General features: G+C 41.3%; 1 protein-coding gene across 2 annotated transcripts; it reads left to right on the plus strand.

Annotated features, from left to right (window-relative positions):
• The first annotated feature begins 4,221 nt into the window (after positions 1-4,221).
• On the plus strand, positions 4,222-12,435 carry si:ch1073-376c22.1 (uncharacterized). 2 transcript variants are annotated; one of them, XM_026232091.1, is made up of 6 exons: positions 4,222-4,290; positions 4,425-4,511; positions 10,553-10,835; positions 10,918-11,063; positions 11,147-11,471; positions 12,010-12,163. In XM_026232091.1, exons 2-6 carry the CDS (start codon positions 4,427-4,429, stop codon positions 12,161-12,163), a joined length of 993 nt encoding a protein of 330 aa, XP_026087876.1. In that variant the 5' UTR covers positions 4,222-4,290; positions 4,425-4,426. The 2 variants fall into 2 exon arrangements, with proteins under 2 accessions (XP_026087876.1, XP_026087877.1); XM_026232092.1 differs by having other exon boundaries at positions 4,226-4,334; positions 12,010-12,435.
• Positions 12,436-19,115: the final 6,680 nt, after the last annotated feature.

Raw genomic sequence — 19,115 nt, forward strand, 5'->3', positions numbered from 1 at the left:
AACACCGGGATGAACCGATAGTCTAGAGGAATGAGCCCATTGTAGAACTGCCAATCGCGTGGGAACCGGGACAAAGAGGCTGCCCCTAGGGCAGTTACGGGGAGTAGTGACGTGAGAGAGTGCGCGCTTAACCTGTTTCTCGATTCCCCAGACCGTAGCCCCCACCACCCGACCGGGAGGAATACCGTTCTTAGAGCCCGGACGGTATGAAATGACAAAATCAAAACGCGTAAAGAAAAAGGCCCAACAAGCCTGACGCGAGTTCAATCTCTTGGCGGAGCGAATGTATTCTAAATTGCGATGATCAGTCAAAACGATGAAAGGGACAGAGGAACCCTCTAACCACTGCCGCCACTCACCCAATGCCAAGCGGATGGCGAGGAGCTCACGATTCCCGACATCGTAATTACGTTCCGCGGGGGAAAGGCGGTGTGAGAAGTACACGCAGGGGTGTATCTTATTATCCGACGCTGACCGCTGGGAAAGAACGGCTCCCACCCCTACCTCGGAGGCGTCGACCTCAACGATAAACTGTCTTGAGCTATCTGGAGTGAGGAGGATGGGCGCGGACGTAAAAAGGGTCTTTAGCCGGTCAAACGCCACCTGCGCAGGACCGGACCAACCGAAACGAGACTTAACCGAAGTGAGGCCGGTGAGTGGCGCGGCCACCTGGCTGAAGTTGCGTATAAAGCGGCGATAGAAATTAGCGTAACCGAGAAAGCGCTGTAGCGAGACACGAGAATCAGGGACGGGCCAATCGAGCACGGCCTGGACCTTGGCAGGGTCCATACTGATCCCCTCTGCTGAGATAACGGAGCCTAGAAACGTTATAGACGAAGCATGAAAGGAGCACTTCTCGGCCTTAACGAAGAGTCGATTCTCGAGCAATCGTTGGAGAACGCGGCGAACGTGCTGCACATGAATCTGGAGAGAGGGCGAAAAAATCAAAATGTCATCGAGATAGACAAAAACTAATAAATTGAGCATATCCCGAAGGACGTCATTGATCAGAGCTTGAAAGACGGCGGGGGCGTTAACCAATCCGAAGGGAAGGACTCTATACTCGAAGTGGCCGAGGGGCGTGTTAAAGGCGGTCTTCCACTCGTCCCCCTCCCGAATGCGTACGAGATGGTAAGCGTTACGTAGGTCGAGCTTGGTAAAGACTTTTGCCCCCTGCAGGATATCAAAGGCTGAGGACATCAGTGGCAGTGGGTAACGATTCTTAACAGTGATGTCGTTCAGCCACCGATAATCTATGCACGGGCGCAAAGAGCCGTCTTTCTTCTTAACAAAAAAGAATCCGGCGCCGGCAGGCGACGAGGAAGGGACAATTGTGCCGGCACTGAGGGACTCAGATAAATAATTCTCTAAAGCCTCCCGTTCGGGAGCGGAAAGGGAGTAGAGCCTACCCCGAGGGGGCGTGGTTCCCGGGCGGAGATCAATAGCGCAGTCATACGGGCGATGGGGCGGAAGAGACATGGCTCGAGAACGGCTGAAAACCCCCCGCAAATCGTGATACTCCTCCGGTACCCCAGTCAGATCTCCCGTCTCCTCCTGCAACACAGAAACAGAAGACACGGGGGGAACAGCCGAGGCTAAACACTTAACATGACATGACAACTTCCAGGACAAAACAGACCCCTTAACCCAGTCAATGTGTGGATTGTGAAGTTCTAACCAAGGGTGCCCCAGTACTAAAGGAGTAAAAGGAGACTGAAAAATAAAAAAGGAAATTGTCTCTTTGTGGTTGCCAGAGATGGTCAGAGTTAATGAGATTGTCTGTTTCTGTACCCTAGGTAGGGCGCTGCCATCAAGGGCAAATAAAAGGGTGGAGTCTCTTAGCGGTGTGAGCGGAATACCTTGTTGGAGCGCCCACTTCTCATCCACAAAGTTTCCCTCGGCCCCACAGGAGGCAGACGACCCCGCCCACTGGAGATGCGCTGGAAGTGTCGTGCAGGAAGTGGAAGGAATAGTGTTAGTGGTAGCGCTCGCCAGTAACCCTCCTCCTACTGGCGAGCGTTGGCTTTTACCGGACAGGAAGACACAAAGTGAGAGGCACTAGCACAGTACATACAGAGGCGGTTCTGAATCCTCCTCTGACGCTCCTTAGATGAGATACGCAGGCCACCCAGCTGCATAAGTTCAGGTTCAGAGTGGGAGGGGCTGACACGAGGCGACGAGAAAAGACTCTCCTCCAGGCGATGAGCACGACGGCGTTGATCAAACCGTCTCTCCACACGGATGGCCAGGTCGATAAGATCGTCGAGCCGGGTAGGGATCTCACGGACGAGGACCTCGTCCCGCACCTCAGGAGACAAGCCCTCCAGGAAGCGAGCGGTCAGGGCGGGTTGGTTCCACCCGCAGGTGGTAGCGAGGGTCCGGAATTCAATGGAGAAATCCGGCACGGATCGTCTCCCCTGCCGAAGTGTGGAAAGCTGACGGGAAGCCTCCTCTCCATAGGCGGAGCGGTCGAAGACCCGGATCATCTCTTCCTTAAAACGCTCAAAGCTTGAGATGCACTCCGCCCCAGTCTCCCAGTTGGCCGTTCCCCACTCGCGAGCTCGTCCGTGGAGGAGTGAAAGAACAAAAGCAACCTTGGCTCTCTCCTTAGCATAAGTGGAGGGCTGGAGCGAGAAGACCACCTCGCACTGAGTAAGGAAGGCGCGACACTGTGTTGGCTCACCCGAATAGGCCGGAGGATTATTTATCCGAGGCTCCGTCTGAACAGGAGGACACTGAGAGGCGGAATGCTGGATACGGAGGTTGTGAACCTGGCTGGACAGCTCGGACATCTGGGCGGCCAAAGAACCGACGGCGTGTCGGGTAGCGGAGATGTCCTCCTCATGCTTCCCGAGGAGGACGCCCTGGTGCTCAACGGCGGTCTGGAACGGGTTGCCACTCGCTGAGTCCATCATACTGGTCAGATTGTTCTGTGATGGGTATTGAAGGGAGAGGACTCAAATGCGAGGGCAAAATGACAGTCTTTAATCAAACAAAGGAAAGCCACAGGAAAATCCAAATAAAGAATACAAAAGGTGAAAACCAAGGCAGACCCGCAGGCTGGGTATAAGTAACACAGGAGACCTCTGTGGCTGGAACAACCAGCAGGCTGGCGAGGCGGAGGCTTGACCTGGCCCAGGGGAGATCCGGGGATCGGAGCTCGCAGAGCGGGGAGGCCGCGGCGTTGGATGGCAGGTAAGGTTCTGTGGGGTGCAAAGGGGTGAGCACAGAGACGAACGGGCAGTGATAGCAGAAGACTAACCTAACCCCGACTAGACAGGACAGGACAGGACAGGACAGGACAGGACTAATTTCTTGAGCAGACGGCAACAGCTTCATTAGGAGATAACAATCTGACAAAGAGACACGGGAACGAGAGGGTAGAAGTAGCCCAGATAACAAGGCAATATGAGAAGCAGGTGGAGGGGAAATTATCTTAATGAGAAGTGAAGTCAGCTGTGACACAGAAGCGAGGAGCGGGGGAGACAGGAGGGGAGAAACCAGCAGGGGGAGACAGAGAGAGAAAAAGAGAGAGATAGAGACAGGATCATGACAAGATCATGACACTCTGCTCTTGAGTATGCAGTCTAATACTTTTATGTATTGACTTGTAGGTAAAAATGTAGTAATATCCCAGATTAAATACAGCCATGCCTCAGTTTATAAAAAAACAATCAAGATAAAATGAAAGGGAGTTCATTATATTTTGGCTAAATAGATTTTTTTCGTTACATATTTCACACAATCCTGTACATATGACTGAAAGAGGAACATAGTGTGAGTATATTTGCAAAATAAATATGTGATCTTAATAGATGCATAAATGCAATTGTATAGAAGGTGACCACAGTGGGGTACTGTTCATGAACAAAAGAGGAAACATGAGATGGCAAGGGTGAAAAAAATTGCTTGCAAGATATCTTCAGTTAACTGGTAATACGCAACTTTTTTATCTTGATGAAATGCATGCCATCCTAAATCAATGGTTTCAGCTCTGAAAAGGTTCTGTGTATAAGCTCCAAACCTCCCAATTCTTATGCAATTAATTTCATTTGTCTTGATTTATTTATAATGATTCTGAAAAAATCTGGATTAGGTATTCTAATATAAAAAAAAAACACACACACACACACACACCCAAATGATTTGCATAATAATGGTAACTTGTGATCTATATCTAGTAGACACACCCTTGGTGTGTCAAAACTTCTTGATCTCTGCCACATCTTACAAAGAAACAGATCATATCTGCAACAACTATAACAGTAGAGAGGACACAAATCTCAGGGGGTACCGCAGACTTGTTCTGAAATTTCATAGAAAATATATTAATGGTAGTTTGGTTGGTCATCTTAAAGTATTTATTGCAGGCATAATAACAAGAAGAATCTGAAAGTATTGTGTTTTCTATCTTTGTTTCCTAGGTATGGCAGAGTTTCAGGTTCGGATGATCACTGTGGCTGGGATGCTAATAATCTCTGTGGGACCTTGTATGGCCTATCAAATCTCAGGTAAAAAAAATTTAATTGTTTCATTTTGACATTCATCTATTAAATTTGATCATACATCCTCTTTTCCCTGGGCATGTCCTGCCTGTGAATTATAAATTATCTAAATTATCAAGGCTTTGGCTTTGTTTTCCAGGTGTTTTCATACTTTATAAAAGTAATGACTGAAAAGATGTTTGATCAATAGCACGCAGACAATGTACTTAATCAACCAATTATGGCATGCGGGAAGGATGGATCTACAGAGAACAGTCAAAGCAATGCAAATATATATATATATATATATATATATATATATATATATATATATATATATGTATGAAGACTGTATAGAGTCAATAGCAAAAAAGAGCCAAAACTCAATTCTCAAAACTCAAAAAGAGCCAAAACTCAAAACCCAAAACAATTTAGGCATTTTAGAATTCCTGGTAAGAACATGTACTGGAAAAAGAGGACATATAGTCACTGTATTTTAAATGATTACTAAATTCAAAATCATAAGTGCAAAAATGTTATACACTATATTGTATCGGTGACTAAGGCTTGCGATGTTGATGTTTATTTAACATACAAGTTGCCTCAAGTGATTAAAGATCTGGCCTGGTCTCACTGGATTAGGCCATAGTTCAATTAGGACATTTAGGCATCTTTTATAAATGTGCCTTTAAAAACAATACTGGTGTGCATCTTGAGACAAATCAATGGCACTGACAGATTTTACGATATGTCGGTGTATGTTTCTTTCAGTTAATACAGCTCAGACGTGGATCTTAGTCTGGGACTATGTTTTATGCTTTAAAAAAGCCTTGCCTGTGAAACCAGGGTTAAAGTTCCTACAATGAATAATGCACGAGTTAACATCATTTGTGTTTCAAGGTTAAGGTTAGGATTAACAGAGAATAAAGCCTATAACTGCATGTAAAACAACATGATGTCATCTAAGTCAGCTTTTCAGTTGGGCAAAAAGTTACAATATCAGACAGAGATGCAAATAAGTGATCATTCTGGCAAACAAATAGTTTACTTTGTGTTTTTTTTTTTTGTTGTTGTTGTTGTTGTTGTTGTTGTTGTCTTTGTTGCTGCTGAATCTAAAGTACCCTAGCAAAATCATATTTTCACTGAGCTCTGAATGTGATATACAGTCTGTATTGACATGGAAAGCAAAAAGGAAAAGAAAAAACTGCAACCATTAAAAAACATGAAACATATTTTAAAAAACAAACAAAGATAAGACCAGGGGCCCTAAACTCTGAGTTTAAACTTGAACTCTGAGTTGACGTACCCTGAGATGGGAAACTCTGAGTTTTCAGTTACAGAACAGCTGAAATGAGTTGGTTTAATCAACTCTAAATTGACTGACTCTGAGTTAAGGGTGTGCACCACAACTATATAGCCATTATCAAAAATGTACAGTGAAAATCATGAAATATTCTATTTACCATGTAAAAGTAGCAGATCTTTGCAACAGGCTAAGTGTCAATAATAATTAGATGCTAGTTATACATTTCCAACTCAGTATACATTAACAGGATGCAATAATAACAGATTGTAAATGATTATATTTATTACAATTATAAATAGTTGTATCATTATTAAACACTCGTTAGGCACTTTACTTCCACTTTTAGAACATTTTGTTCATTTTTATTGAAAATAAATTCTAATGTGACATGTGATGGGAAAAGTGAGAAGAACGAGGTTGGCAAAAGCCGGACTCTAACCCAATCAATCGCGTTACAGGCTAGTTTCCCGTGCCCAAAATATTACTGCCTACACCATTGAAGTCGTTATTCACATGTGTTGTTTTTAACCTTATATGTCGATGGATGCGGAGCTACAATAGATTTGCACTTAGTAATAGACACTCAGAATAATCTTGTTTTCCATTTGCATTAAGATTAATTTTAATACCACACTGGCATATAATTTTACTTAAGTAAAATACACTTAATTTAGATCCCCCAATGAAACAATTATCTAAAGACTAATTATCTTATATCATTTTCTTGTATAGAAAATCAATCTTTATTTTATTATTATAATTTTTTTTATATATATATTTGTACTTGGGGGGGGGGGGGGAGCATTATTCCAGCATGCATCAATGAAGTGTTTAAAAAGGGGGAGGAGACCGAAAGAAACTCTGGGTTTATTGAAGAAAACCTGCTCCTGACCAGGTTAGGTTCATAGAGTAATTTACTACGGTAACTGACTCGGGGTATAAGTTACCTCTCTTTCAGAAACGGGCTTGACTTACCCTGCTTTCTCAGGTTTGACAAACCTCCCATTCTGAAACAGAAAACCTACAGTTTCCCTCATTTAAGGGTTAACATACTCAGAGTTTTCACTTAACCTCCTTTGTGAAATGGGCCCCAGGTCTGAGAAATGCCAAGGCTCAGTTGTCTTAATGTACACTAAAACCACACTACCGCTAATAGCACTTCAATGTGGTATATAAAGCTAAACATTTGCCTTCATTCATGTTCAGGACTCAGGTGCCCAGTGCAAGGTTTATTTAATTAGATATAATTACATGTAATTTGGTAATATAACATAAAACATTGCAACAATTATTAATTCTATTTCTGTTACATAGGGACTACTAACATACATTCAGAAGTTTGTTTTAAAGTTTATAGCAGTTAAAATCAAAATGTAAATAAAGCTCTGTAAAAAGTTTACTTTACTTTGATACATTAGCTTTGTTAACTTGAACACTTGGGCCAGATAAGGGGAAATAAAAGTCACAAGTAGACAAGTGGTCAAGTGCACAGTCAGCAAAGTGTGGTTACAGGCTCAGTGTAGTCCAATTTATGAACAAATGACCAATGATTTTTACTGATTTAAAAACCAACAGGGCAGCCGATTTAGTCTTATTCACAAACATATGAATCTTGTGAGAAAGTTCTTTAGTCAATCAAAAATATTCTGGGCAACCACCCCAAACTATGAACAATGTCTTTTATGATGTCACTTATGAGCCTTTAATTTTTAGTGATCTAAAACATACTGATACCTTAAAGGAGGCAGGCTATTTTAATGAACAGTTACAAACAAAGAACACTGTCCTGTGTATTTTACAAACATACATTTTCTTGGATGTGCAAGAAAATGTTTCCAAATGAATCAGAATCATATCAGGACAAATGTATTTATTTTATGACAAAATTATATAGAAAGCCGTACTAAACCAAAAGTTCCCTTTCAGTCGGTCACGTTCAACGTCAAAATTGGGATCTCGCTAGAGAGATGAATCTCCTTCGAGTGTTAACAAAACAAGCCAATGAATATTGGTGTGCAAGATTTGCAACGCGCACAACCGCCCCGCAGCACGGGCATAAAAGCTGATCGCGTGCAGTCCCACATTCAGCTTTTTTTGCTTTGGAGCTGAGCCCTCAGCTTCCTGAGCAGAGTGTTGTTGAGACAGCCTTTTGACGAGTGTTGGCATTACAGTGCATCAACGGAATTGCCAGTGCTGCTGCTTTTTCTCACTGTACTGCAGCTTCCCATGCTACTGCAACTCCTCCTGGGCGCTTCAACACTTCAGTGTTTTTTCAAAATTAAAAGAGCAAATTCTAAAACAGCTCCATGAGTGACGGGGCATCTTTTTAAAGATGTCTTTCCACTCATGCATTTCTGGATGTGATCGCTTCCTGGCTCCATCTGATGGTCACGATAGCTGCATCTCGTGCCTGGTCCTCAAACACGCTGTGGCAGCGATCGTGGATGAGTCATGTTCTCCTTGTGGTAGCGATGATGCGTTCAAGGCTCCTCTATATCAAATGAGGAGGAGTCCCCCTCCCCATGCCCCATTCTAGTTCCTCCTTCAAGAGGAGTGCTACTTCGGCTCATAGCCAGGGTGATTTGAGGATTACAGTGTAAGGGAAACAGGTCAATTTAGCTCATAGGGAATAGTTTTAAAGGGAATTTGAACAGAATCACTGTTTCATGGCTGATCACTTTGACGTCCTGCGATTCACTGAACGAGCCGTTTAACATCAAATCAGCACTGGATATTAATATCCAAAGTATAGTGAAAACACCATCAATTAGCACAGTAACAAGATCGTCAGTTTAAGACATTAACTTGTAAGCACAAAACACAAGATATTGTTGCCTTTCTGAGGAATTCGGCTCATGTTTCAACCACAGTCCTGATTGACACTTTAATTTGTCTGGTTTGGGTCTGATATGCTACAACAGTGAGGGCTTCCCTGCCGAGTGAGTCTCCACAGGCCCCTCACTCCTCCAGCATATCGTGCCCGCTGGTGTACTGCGATGCGGACGCTGGTGCCTCAGACAGGGCGGGACCCAGCACTTCATCTGGCCCACCAGCATGACCTGATGTCGATCACTGCATCGGCTCTGTTGATGAGGATTGAGCTGCATTGCCTCTTTCTGGGAGAGTGGTGTTGCCCGAGTCAGATCCAGAGCTGACTGCTATGCTTGCCCGGGCCCCTAACAGTGTCGGGTTGCCATAGAAGGTGTGTCCATCTCCCGAACATTCAAGGCTCGATGATTGGTTCTTGGGGGTGCTGCACACCGATCGTCGCAAGCCACCTCCGGTTACATTCTTCCCGGAAGTGCATGAGGAGGTCACTAGGTCCTTGAGGGCACCTTTTTCTGCCGGAAACAGATCTAGTGCCTCCTCCGTCCTCCCTTCCCTCGATGGCGGAGCGGCTAAGGGGTATGTGGAGATCCCCCCCCAGTTGAGCGTGCTATTGTGATGTAGCTTTGCCCACAGAGTGCTGCTGCCTGGCGGGGTAATACACGCCTCCCGTCCAGGGCCGTAAATTCTCGTCCGCACGGATGGCCAGGGCTTACGGAGCTGCTGGACAGGCCACCACTGCCCTGCACACCATGGCCCTCCTGCAGGTATACCAGGCCAAGGCGTTAAAGCAGCTGCATGAGAGCTGGGTGTGATGTAGCCTTGAAGCAGGAGGCCTTCGAGCCTCTGTAGTCAGTATAGCTTAAGTTTCTGTCACTGAAGACAGCGCTCCTCACTGCGTTGGCTTCAGTCAAGAGGGACCTGCAGGCATTTTCGGTCGACTTTATGCATTTACTTGGACCACACGCAGAAGCTTCAAGACCTCAAACCAGCTCTTTGTCTGCAACTGAGGACAGCAGAAGGGAAAGGCACTTTGCCAAGAGGGTACAAGGTGATGGGTGATCCCACATGTGTATTCCTCCATGGTACGGCTTCCCTCACGGTGAGCCCGTGTCTTTCCTTGGCAGAGATCTCTCATCGTCTCTGCTGTGTAGTGATCTCAGCCCAGGTGGCCTGAGTCTTCCACAGGGACTTCCATATGTAGCAAGATGTAGCTCTGTAGCGTTCCCCTACTTGGGTACGCTTTCCCAGTTTTATCCAATTCTCAATGTACGGAACAGTAGTGCGGGTTCCTCTGCCTAGGCCCTGTCCTATCTTCTGCCCCAACTGGTGTGGGGTGATTTGCCGGCTTTCGCAGGGCTCTGCAGGGGGTGAGCAATAGTGGCGTTTTCATGCTTGCTGTACCACTTTATGCACTTTTATGCTGTACGGCCGGGGCACAATTTATTATTTTTATATTTAATCATTTAGCAGACGCTTTTATCCAAAGTGACTTACAAATGAGAACAAAAGAACCAAGCCAACTTGGAGAATGCGGGCAACAATCCCAATACCTCTCGCAAGCTAAGCGAGTGCTCTATCATTTGAGCTACTTGCAACAATGTCTCAGCTCCTCAGCGAAAAACTGAATGTGCGACTGCACGCAATCTCCTTTTATACCCACGCTGCGGGGCGGGGTGCGCGATGCAAATCTCGCACACCAAAATTCATTGGCTTGTTTTGTTAACACTCGAAGGCGATTCGTCTCTCTAGCGAGATCCCAATTTCGTCAGTCACTGTCTGTTCCTTCCTTCAGGGAACGAGGGTTACATATGTAACGGAGACGGTTTACATACATTTCCTGCAGCTGAATCTATATAGAAAGTTTCTTGTATTTTTTCATATTTGTAAGCCATTTATTTTCCATTAATATTCTCTGTTGTGCTGACATTTATAGGAAATGTTGCTTTAAAAGGTGTGACCCATCAGTCCGTTGACTTGTTGAATGGAAACACAGCTTTCAAAGCTGTTGATGGAAACCGAGCAGCAAGTTTATCAAATGATACATGCACTAACATAACTGCAAAAAGTAATCCCTGGTGGAGAGTAACACTGCAAAAGCCGTACCAAATTGTCATGGTTTCCATCACCAACCAGGGTGACTGTTGTGCTGATAGGATCAGTGGAGCCGAGATTCGTGTTGGGAACAGCCTTGTTGATGATGGCAACCAAAATCAGGTGTAAGAGACTATGTTAAGCTGTCTTAAATCATACTGAAAATAAACACAGAATGTGAAATCAGTAATTTGTATTTTTCTTTAGGGTTGCAAGTGTGTACTCCATGCTGCCTGGGAAAACACAAAAATTCAAGTTCAGCCCCATGGAGGGACAGTATGTTAATGTTCGCCTTCCAGGAGCAGACCGCATTCTGACATTGTGTGAAGTAGAGGTGTACGCAGTCTCTGAAGGTAAAAAAATTCACAAATATGATGTTTGTGAGAGTGAGTTTTACAGCACTGCTTATAACTTTTTATGCTTCATAACATCTCAGACATGGTAGCATTAATAGAGTCCGAACAGATCAACGTGGCACCAAATGGACGAGCCACCCAGTCCAGCGTGAATCGAGGTTCTACGGCATGCCTGAGTCTTGCACAAAATGCCATTGATGGGAATCGCCAATATGACCTATTGAAAGGCTCTTGCACTCAAACAGACACTGAAAGTAATCCCTGGTGGAGAGTGGATCTTATGAAGACGTATACAATTGCATCAGTGGCTCTCACCAACCGCGGTGACTGCTGTTCTGAGCAACTGAACGGAGTGGTGATTCACATTGGAGATTCACTAGAGTCTGAGGGCCGTGCAAACCCTGTGTAAGGAGTGCTATTATTTGCATAAAGACTTAGTAAAGCCTGTGTATTATTTAAGCAATATTACATGAGCAAGTGTGCTGTGTCCTCAGACAAACACCATGTGATATTGCTTTAGTACAAGTATTAAAGTATTTGATATTGTAAAACGTAATGTTGAGTTACTTTCATTTTAGACACAGCACCTGTTTTAGTCTATTTAATGGCTCCTGAGACTAAACTAAAGCTGAAGTTATTCGTTCTAACTAGAAATCGTTCTAAACTTAAAAAGTAGTGGAATCCACATCATAACTACAGCAACAACAGTACATAGGAACGATATCATGGGAATCTGGGTATTTTATCTTATTTATTTTTTTGTGATACAGTCAGTGTATAAAAACATCAAATCTTAATATGTGGTTTGAATAAGAAATTTGCTTTTGAGGTCATTAGGTTGTCTTTTGAACAACCGAATTCTGAAGACAGAATGTGTTGCATAAATAGACGACGTATAATTCTTAAGGCATAATTTTATTGATACAATCTCATTCTTATTCAGGTGTGTTAAAGTTTCCTTCATCCCTGCGGGAGGGACGGGGACGTTCAGGTGTCATGGTGCATTTCAAGGCCGTTATGTGACTTTGGCTCTTCCAGGGGAAAACAGGACTCTGAGCTTGTGTGAAGTGGAGGTGTTCGGGATTCCAACAGAATAATATTGATTTTGCCTTTCTTCAGCAGGCAAATAACCCACCTAATTCGTATATGCTTAATAAATTATGATCTGATCATATTTTTATAATTCCTGCCTGCATCCTGTTTGTTACCTATACCTGTTACATATATTTTCATGGGAAACAAAACCATTGTCTTAAACTTAACATGAAAATAATGTCTTACTTTACTCCCAGTGAAATGTGTAAGCTAATATGAATGTTATGATGTTTATATTAGCTTATCTGAATAAAAAAATTGTTCGTACCAACCACTTGATGTCACTATTGCTTTAACTTCACTTGAAGGAAACTACAGTATGCAATTGCAATAATACAATGCAAAGATTGTTGCTTGATTCTGTCCCCCTGAACTGAGAGTTAAACCCAGGTAAACTGTTTCTGTTAATCCCAAACCAAAAGCTACATGAAAGACATCCCTAAATTAAAAGTGTCCATTTCTTGTGAGATCAATATTGATTCGATAACTTTCCAAGATATGTGTTCAAAACCTTACTGACGTTTGGGGTCATTCATTGTTATTCTGTAAACAGGAATCAGCCTGTTTCTTTTCCGCAGTGAATTGAGAGTGACAACTTTTCATCAAAATAATTGAATTTGGAGCAGCTGTATGCTTTGAAACGAGGTTGTCCTTCTGGGAGACCATCTGTGCTTAATTCTTCAAAGCACTTGGATAGATTTTTTTGCAAGCTACCTATCAATATACAGTTTTATGGACCAAAGACTGTTGTGGAAAAGGATAAAATCTGAATCTGATTATTTTAAAATCACTTGACAAAAAGGACATCTCCGAAAAGCACAGCTCTACAGTTTTGACAATTATTGTTGCAGTTTTAGCATTCCAATGCATTGTCAAAGATGACAAATTTTCATTTGTGCCAGTTAAGAACATGAAAATTGTATACTATATAACAATATGCTAATATTAAATACACATTTTCAGACTCACATTGACAGATGGAATAGACGTTACACTCTTGTCAAGTTAACAAAGGTTGAAATATGTAAAAAAGGAATAATTAGATGTGATAAAGCATTGTGATAAGAAAATGGCTTTAGAAGGAAATATAAAAACTTCCTGATGTTTCCAATTGTTTTAAAAGAAAATATGCAGCATATCCAATCACATTATCGTTAAATGCAGAATCTGAAAGAACAACATCTATGCAGTGCAGGTCTTTGCTGTTTTCCCACAAGAGGAAATGGTGCTATGATGACTTGTGGAGAGATGCAGAGGAGAGGAATTGTTAAATAAAGTTGTTATTTTTTTCTTCTTGTACAAAAAGTATGGTTGTTGCTTCATAATGTCGTGGTTGAACCATTGATGCTTTTCATACTTTCCTGGACCTGGACACTGTTATTTTTTTGGCAGTCTATGGGACAGTCTCAAGCCTACCAAAATTTCATCCAAAATATCTTGAATTGTGTTCCAAAGACGAACAAAGCTTTTACAGGTTTGGAATAACATGGGGTTCAGTGATTTATGACAAAAAAATTTTGGGTGGAGTAACCCTTTAACTTTAAAATATGTACATCTGCTAAAAGTTATTTTGTCACTGTTTACAAGTACATTAGCAATTGCAGTCAAATCTGAAAGTCTAAAATTCACAAAAATGTTATTCTAATGACAACTTACCATCAGAGGTCAACAGGAGCATACTAACCAGCCAAACCTTTGGATAAATGAAATGACACACAAATACAATCAAAGAAACTAGCAGGGCTTTCTGACCCTCAGTGTAAAAAAAATAAATCATTCAAGTAGCAAAGTCAGGAAGCATATTGATTAGGCAGGAGCTCCACATGTGTAATTCGGCAAAATACTGAAAGAGTAATTGAGTCTCTCTTCTTCATGGCATTATCTGACTGGGTCAATTTGCACTCTGCCTGATCAGGTCAGCGCTCAGGGTGGATGAGACTCCTGTTGTGCCTTCCACACTGGTTCTGAAACCAGCTCATGTGTGCATAATGTTTAGAGGACCACAGTCTATAAATTGCATCTGACTTAACAAGTTGTTGGAGAGCTGTCTGCATAATCCTGCAAAATTGCAGCCGTTTAGCAGTTAGAAAAGTACAAATCTTCTATCCATGCAACCTTGAACAGAAATTAAGCAACATTTATGATATATGTTATACATTAAGTTTTTTTTAAATAATGACCGTGTCAGCTGATCCATGCTTGACTAATGGTACTATAATGTGATAAGCACTATATGGTGATTGCTTTATAAATGTAACAACAGTAATAATTTAATGCACAATGCACTCACAGTGGCCATTTCACTTATGCCATGGATATTTAACATGTATGAATATGCTGTTTTCAGATTAGATTTTGTTATAATTTTGACAAAAAAAAGAAAAATTCACACACACACACACACACACACGCAAATGTAGAGTAGAGGAAATAAGGGTCCAACATATGAAGAATACACAGAAGGCAACCAAGCAAATATTTCCCATAACTGTTCATAAGTGTGGATAAGGCAGATTTTAAACATGCTTTTCTGATTATCAAATGTATTAATTTTAGATTTTGACAGTACAGTGAGTGAGTTTCACGCCAGTTAATAAGTTGTTACTTGCCAATTGGGCCAGCGCTCACATTCTTATTCTTATTACATTTATTCTGTGTGTATTGAATATTTTTGTTGTGATTACACATTGAAATGTCACCAAGGTTATCTAGGTGGCAGACAGAGACAAGAGGTTTTGATGAAGTGAGAATCACTTTTGATAGATAATCTTGGAAGCAGAACATATATATATATCTGTTTGTAAAAATGTTGCAAAATTACATTGTACAGTTGTTATGGTTTTAATTTTTATTTATAGTTGAGACACTATAAAAATTAATTGCAGTCATTAAATTCTTGTAAAGCCCTGCTATGTTGGCATGAATCTAACAAAATGGATTTTTCCATGTTCACATGGATTTGTCCAACAAGTAGCCAAGCAGAGAAAAACTTGATTAAGTGTGAGGGAAAGTCTGGAATGAGAATAAGAGAACGGAGATCCTCAGTTCCTTGGAAAAGCTCCAATTCAATTCAACGACAAGATCGATACGGAGCAATCTGCTTTGCAAATGTGTCCCAGCAAGTGTTTACTGTGGTGTTGAACCCCACGGCAGTAATATAAACTGAAAAAACAGCCTGGGGGTTGAAAACAATTCCTGTAAAGATCACAGAGTTCCAAACTCCCACCAGTCACAGAAACCACGCAGAGCAGGTGCACGGGCACTGGGGCTCTTTTCGGTTGTTTAACAATTGTGTATGTCAAATCCTTCAAATGTTTGTGTATGGAGCTTCAAAATTAACTGCTGGCAGAGGAGAGCTGTAAGAATTGTCGCAGGTACTGAGGTATGCAGTTCTATACAATTTACCAATTACACTTTGATATTTTAGGTATGTTTGATATTTTTGCTGTTTTCGGAATAGTTTTAAGTTTCATAACTATTTTCCAATTATTTCTTTTTTTCTGTACTAACATTATATGTTCTTTAATTTCTTTCATTTAATGGCATTTTAAATGGCTATTTAATGGCAAGATCCCACTGTGGCCACATGCTCTGCTATTGGGACATGTCATTACAACATCTAAATGTGAACATGTTAATTAAAAGAGTCTTTTTTTTTTCAACTAACTTTCTTTAAAAAAAAAAAAAAAAACGAGCCCCTTTCTCCCATTTCAACCAAATATTCCAACTAATATTGATTAGGCATTTGCTGTACATCATTTTCAAAGAATGTCTTGGACAAATCCAGGGATAAAACATCAAATATTTACATAGAGTGACATTAAAAATGCATAAGCTTAAACAACCATATGTCTCTCTAGTACTCCTCAGTGTCAAATCCTCACAAGAATATTTTCTTAGATTTACGATGTGGACAGAATTTGCTGTTTTCTCTCCTGTCTCTTCACAGAAATCACCGCTGATTTACATCAAACTCTGTCAAGAGTCCTTTGAAATACTGCAGCAATATGCTACGACTTCAGCAATGACAGACACGTTTTCTGTCTTAAATTCATTGAATATAATAGCAATCAATAAATTGAAAAACAGCAATTGAATAGCAGCAATCACAAGAATATCTAAGAGAATTACAAACATAATTCCTTAAAGGTGCGACATCCACATGTCTTATAATCATTCTGTCCTAATTAGGTAACAATGGAGCTGTATGTCAAGGGGTGATGCCTGTAATATTTGAAATGCAAATACTGGCGTCCCTCAGGCTTCTACAGAAGTTCTGAATGAAAACCCTAATTAAAGCCTGAGGGACACATGGCAAAACCAACTCTCTCCCTATGACTCGCCAGACATGAGAATGATGAATAAATTACCATGAGAAGATAAAAAAGGGTTCATTTCTCAAGAGTTGAGAAATCGGCACTTGTTGTTTGGGGCCAGATAACTCGAAGACTGCAGTGTTTTGATAAAGGAGGACACTTTTCAAGAATTGGATATACTTAAGAAATGGGTGTGTTTTTTTATTCTAATTTGGAATTTTGGGCAGTTTGAGGTGACCTAATGACATATAGAATATTAATGGTGACTGAGTGTTAATAGACATGCTAATGGACCAAACGCAGAGCCACACACTCACATAGCTCTTACCAAGCTCTCTTCCATTTCCTCTTGTCTGCTCTTGTTAAGTGATGTTTAAATGGTAAGAAAGAGTGCTGAGAGGGCCACAGTATGAATGTGAGAGCTGATGTCTCAAAAGCCCGTAGTAATTAGTCTTTTTCTACACTGACATCAAGAATTTGTTGAGAAAACTGTCAGTCAGCCTCCTACTGCACACTTATATTCCGATATTCACCAAAGAAATAACCATTATTAATGTTTCAAAGTTCACTCTTCAACTTTTCAAGGCATTACCCATGTGAAGTCTTTGCTCTTGTGGGCTCATTTCTATAGCTGCCCTGAGATGAAGTCACACAAGTGGAATAGTAAAAAGGAGGGTCTAAACATGTCTTTTATTAAACTTTTATGTGTCGCGGTCTCTTTCTTTCTCTCCTCTTTGTGTGGCAGCGATATCTCCGAGCTCTTTGATTATATGGTAAAAAGTCAAATCTTTGAGCTAAGATGAATGACAGAATGTGACCTTTCGAAATTTCGGACAAAACTACTACAGAGAAACACTAAATATTTCAGACATCCATCCATCATCTAGCCCTCTTTCTTTCCATCAACCCTTCCATCATGTATCTATCTATCTATAGATGAGCCAAGAGCTAAGTGTGTTATCGTAGATGATTTTGTAAAGAAGAAAAATAAAGTAACACATAACTTGTAATCATCATACTACTACAGTAAATTCAAACTGGCCAGAGAGAAACTCACGCAGTACTTGTTGTAGGCATATATCCTAATTGTAGAAGTTTTTTAACTATGTAAGTGTCACACTTTGCCTAAAGTCAAGGGGCAAGGAACGAGGAAACCAGGAATGCATGAAACAAGCTTTTAATTCAATGATCCACAGGAATACACGGCAGAGCAGTGTTGGGCAGTAGCGTCGCTACAAGCAGCGAAGCTACTAGTTTAACTACATTTCTCAGTAGCTTGGTCGTAGCTTCGCTACTTTCTGAATCAAATAGCTTTTCAGTACGAAGCTCTTTTTTTTACCAAGTAGCGCGGTAGCTTCCACACAAGCTACATTTTCGCAAGCTTTTCTGAAGCTCAAACTCAGATCGGGAAATACAACTGCTAAGACCGCTGATCCTGGATCAATAGTGACGCGACAGCGCCCAGTGTTGCAAACTTCTTTCAATGGAAAGTAGCTAAACCCTGCCTGAAAAGTCGGTAAATGTCACTAGATGACGTCATATGCTAATTAGCATATTCATGACGTAAGTGCGTCATATTATCTTGCCCTTTCTGTGTTCATGTACTGCATTTTAAGGCAGCCAAAATTCTCAATAAAAGTTTTTTATTATTATATTTGAATGTTTCTGTTGTCCGACAATGGAATTAATATTATAATGACTGAAACGCGCCTATTAAGATTACATAACCAGCTCTCAAAGATGTTAATCTCTGCACTAAAATCCTATTCACCACATTATCTAATGAAATCACATACACATAAGATTAAGATAATGATTGTACTGTGATTTCAGCTATACTTATATGTAAAATAGAGTTAGAAGCAACAGAATATATTTTTTTAACTGAAAGTGCTGCTCCTCTCTGCTCGGCGCACGCTGGGAGAGAGAGAGAGAGAGAAAGAGAGAGAGGCGAGAGCTCGTGCTACCGGAGAGTCTCAGAGACTTAATAAGGTCTGTCAAAAAAAGTCGCTAGATTTGTCGCTAGTCGCTTTTTTGGAAAAAAAGTCACTATGGGGGTCTGAAAAGTCGCTAAATCTAGCGACAAAGTCGCTAAGTTGGCAACACTGACAGCGCCACTTCATCTTGTTCGTGTTACGGTGGATAGCAACCAACCATCTTTATGATGCATTACCGCCACCTTCTGCTCTGGATGGTACCACTCCTTGGCCAGTCACGCAAAAAATTATTTGATGAAATGATGGCATTTCATATTGGATATTTTCCAATATACTGCAATATATTTTTGTTTCATAAGGGCCAGCCTGGCCATTTTTTTTGTACTGTTTGGAGGTCTTGCATTTTGTTCTGCAAAGTCCTACAGTATATTAAGCATGCCCATGCAACAGGTGTATACACTTACTTGTGCGCACATTGTTAATTACATGTATTTTGATTGTTTTTGTTGCCAAATTGATAAGGAACACAAAAAACTATTAAACTAAACAATTACACCTGCCTATCTGTTTGACTGACAGTTTTAAGCACTGAGATAGCATTGACTTGTAATAAAACGTGTTCAACATAAAAATTTAATTTTAAAAGTAGCTTAGATGTAGCAAGCTACTGTTGATGTAGTTTAGCTTGCTACATTTCCCAG

This window comes from Carassius auratus, chromosome 44 (assembly GCF_003368295.1).
Source record: "Carassius auratus strain Wakin chromosome 44, ASM336829v1, whole genome shotgun sequence".
Taxonomy (NCBI): Eukaryota; Metazoa; Chordata; class Actinopteri; order Cypriniformes; family Cyprinidae; genus Carassius; species Carassius auratus.

Coding starts and splice junctions, on each gene's coding strand:
- si:ch1073-376c22.1 (XM_026232091.1), top strand. CDS start 4,427: ATGGCAGAGTTTCAGGTTCGGATGATCACTGTGGCTGGGATGCTAATA. Junction 11,064..11,146: donor GGTGTACGCAGTCTCTGAAG/GTAAAAAAATTC, acceptor ATAACATCTCAG/ACATGGTAGCATTAATAGAG. Junction 11,472..12,009: donor GAGGGCCGTGCAAACCCTGT/GTAAGGAGTGCT, acceptor ATTCTTATTCAG/GTGTGTTAAAGTTTCCTTCA.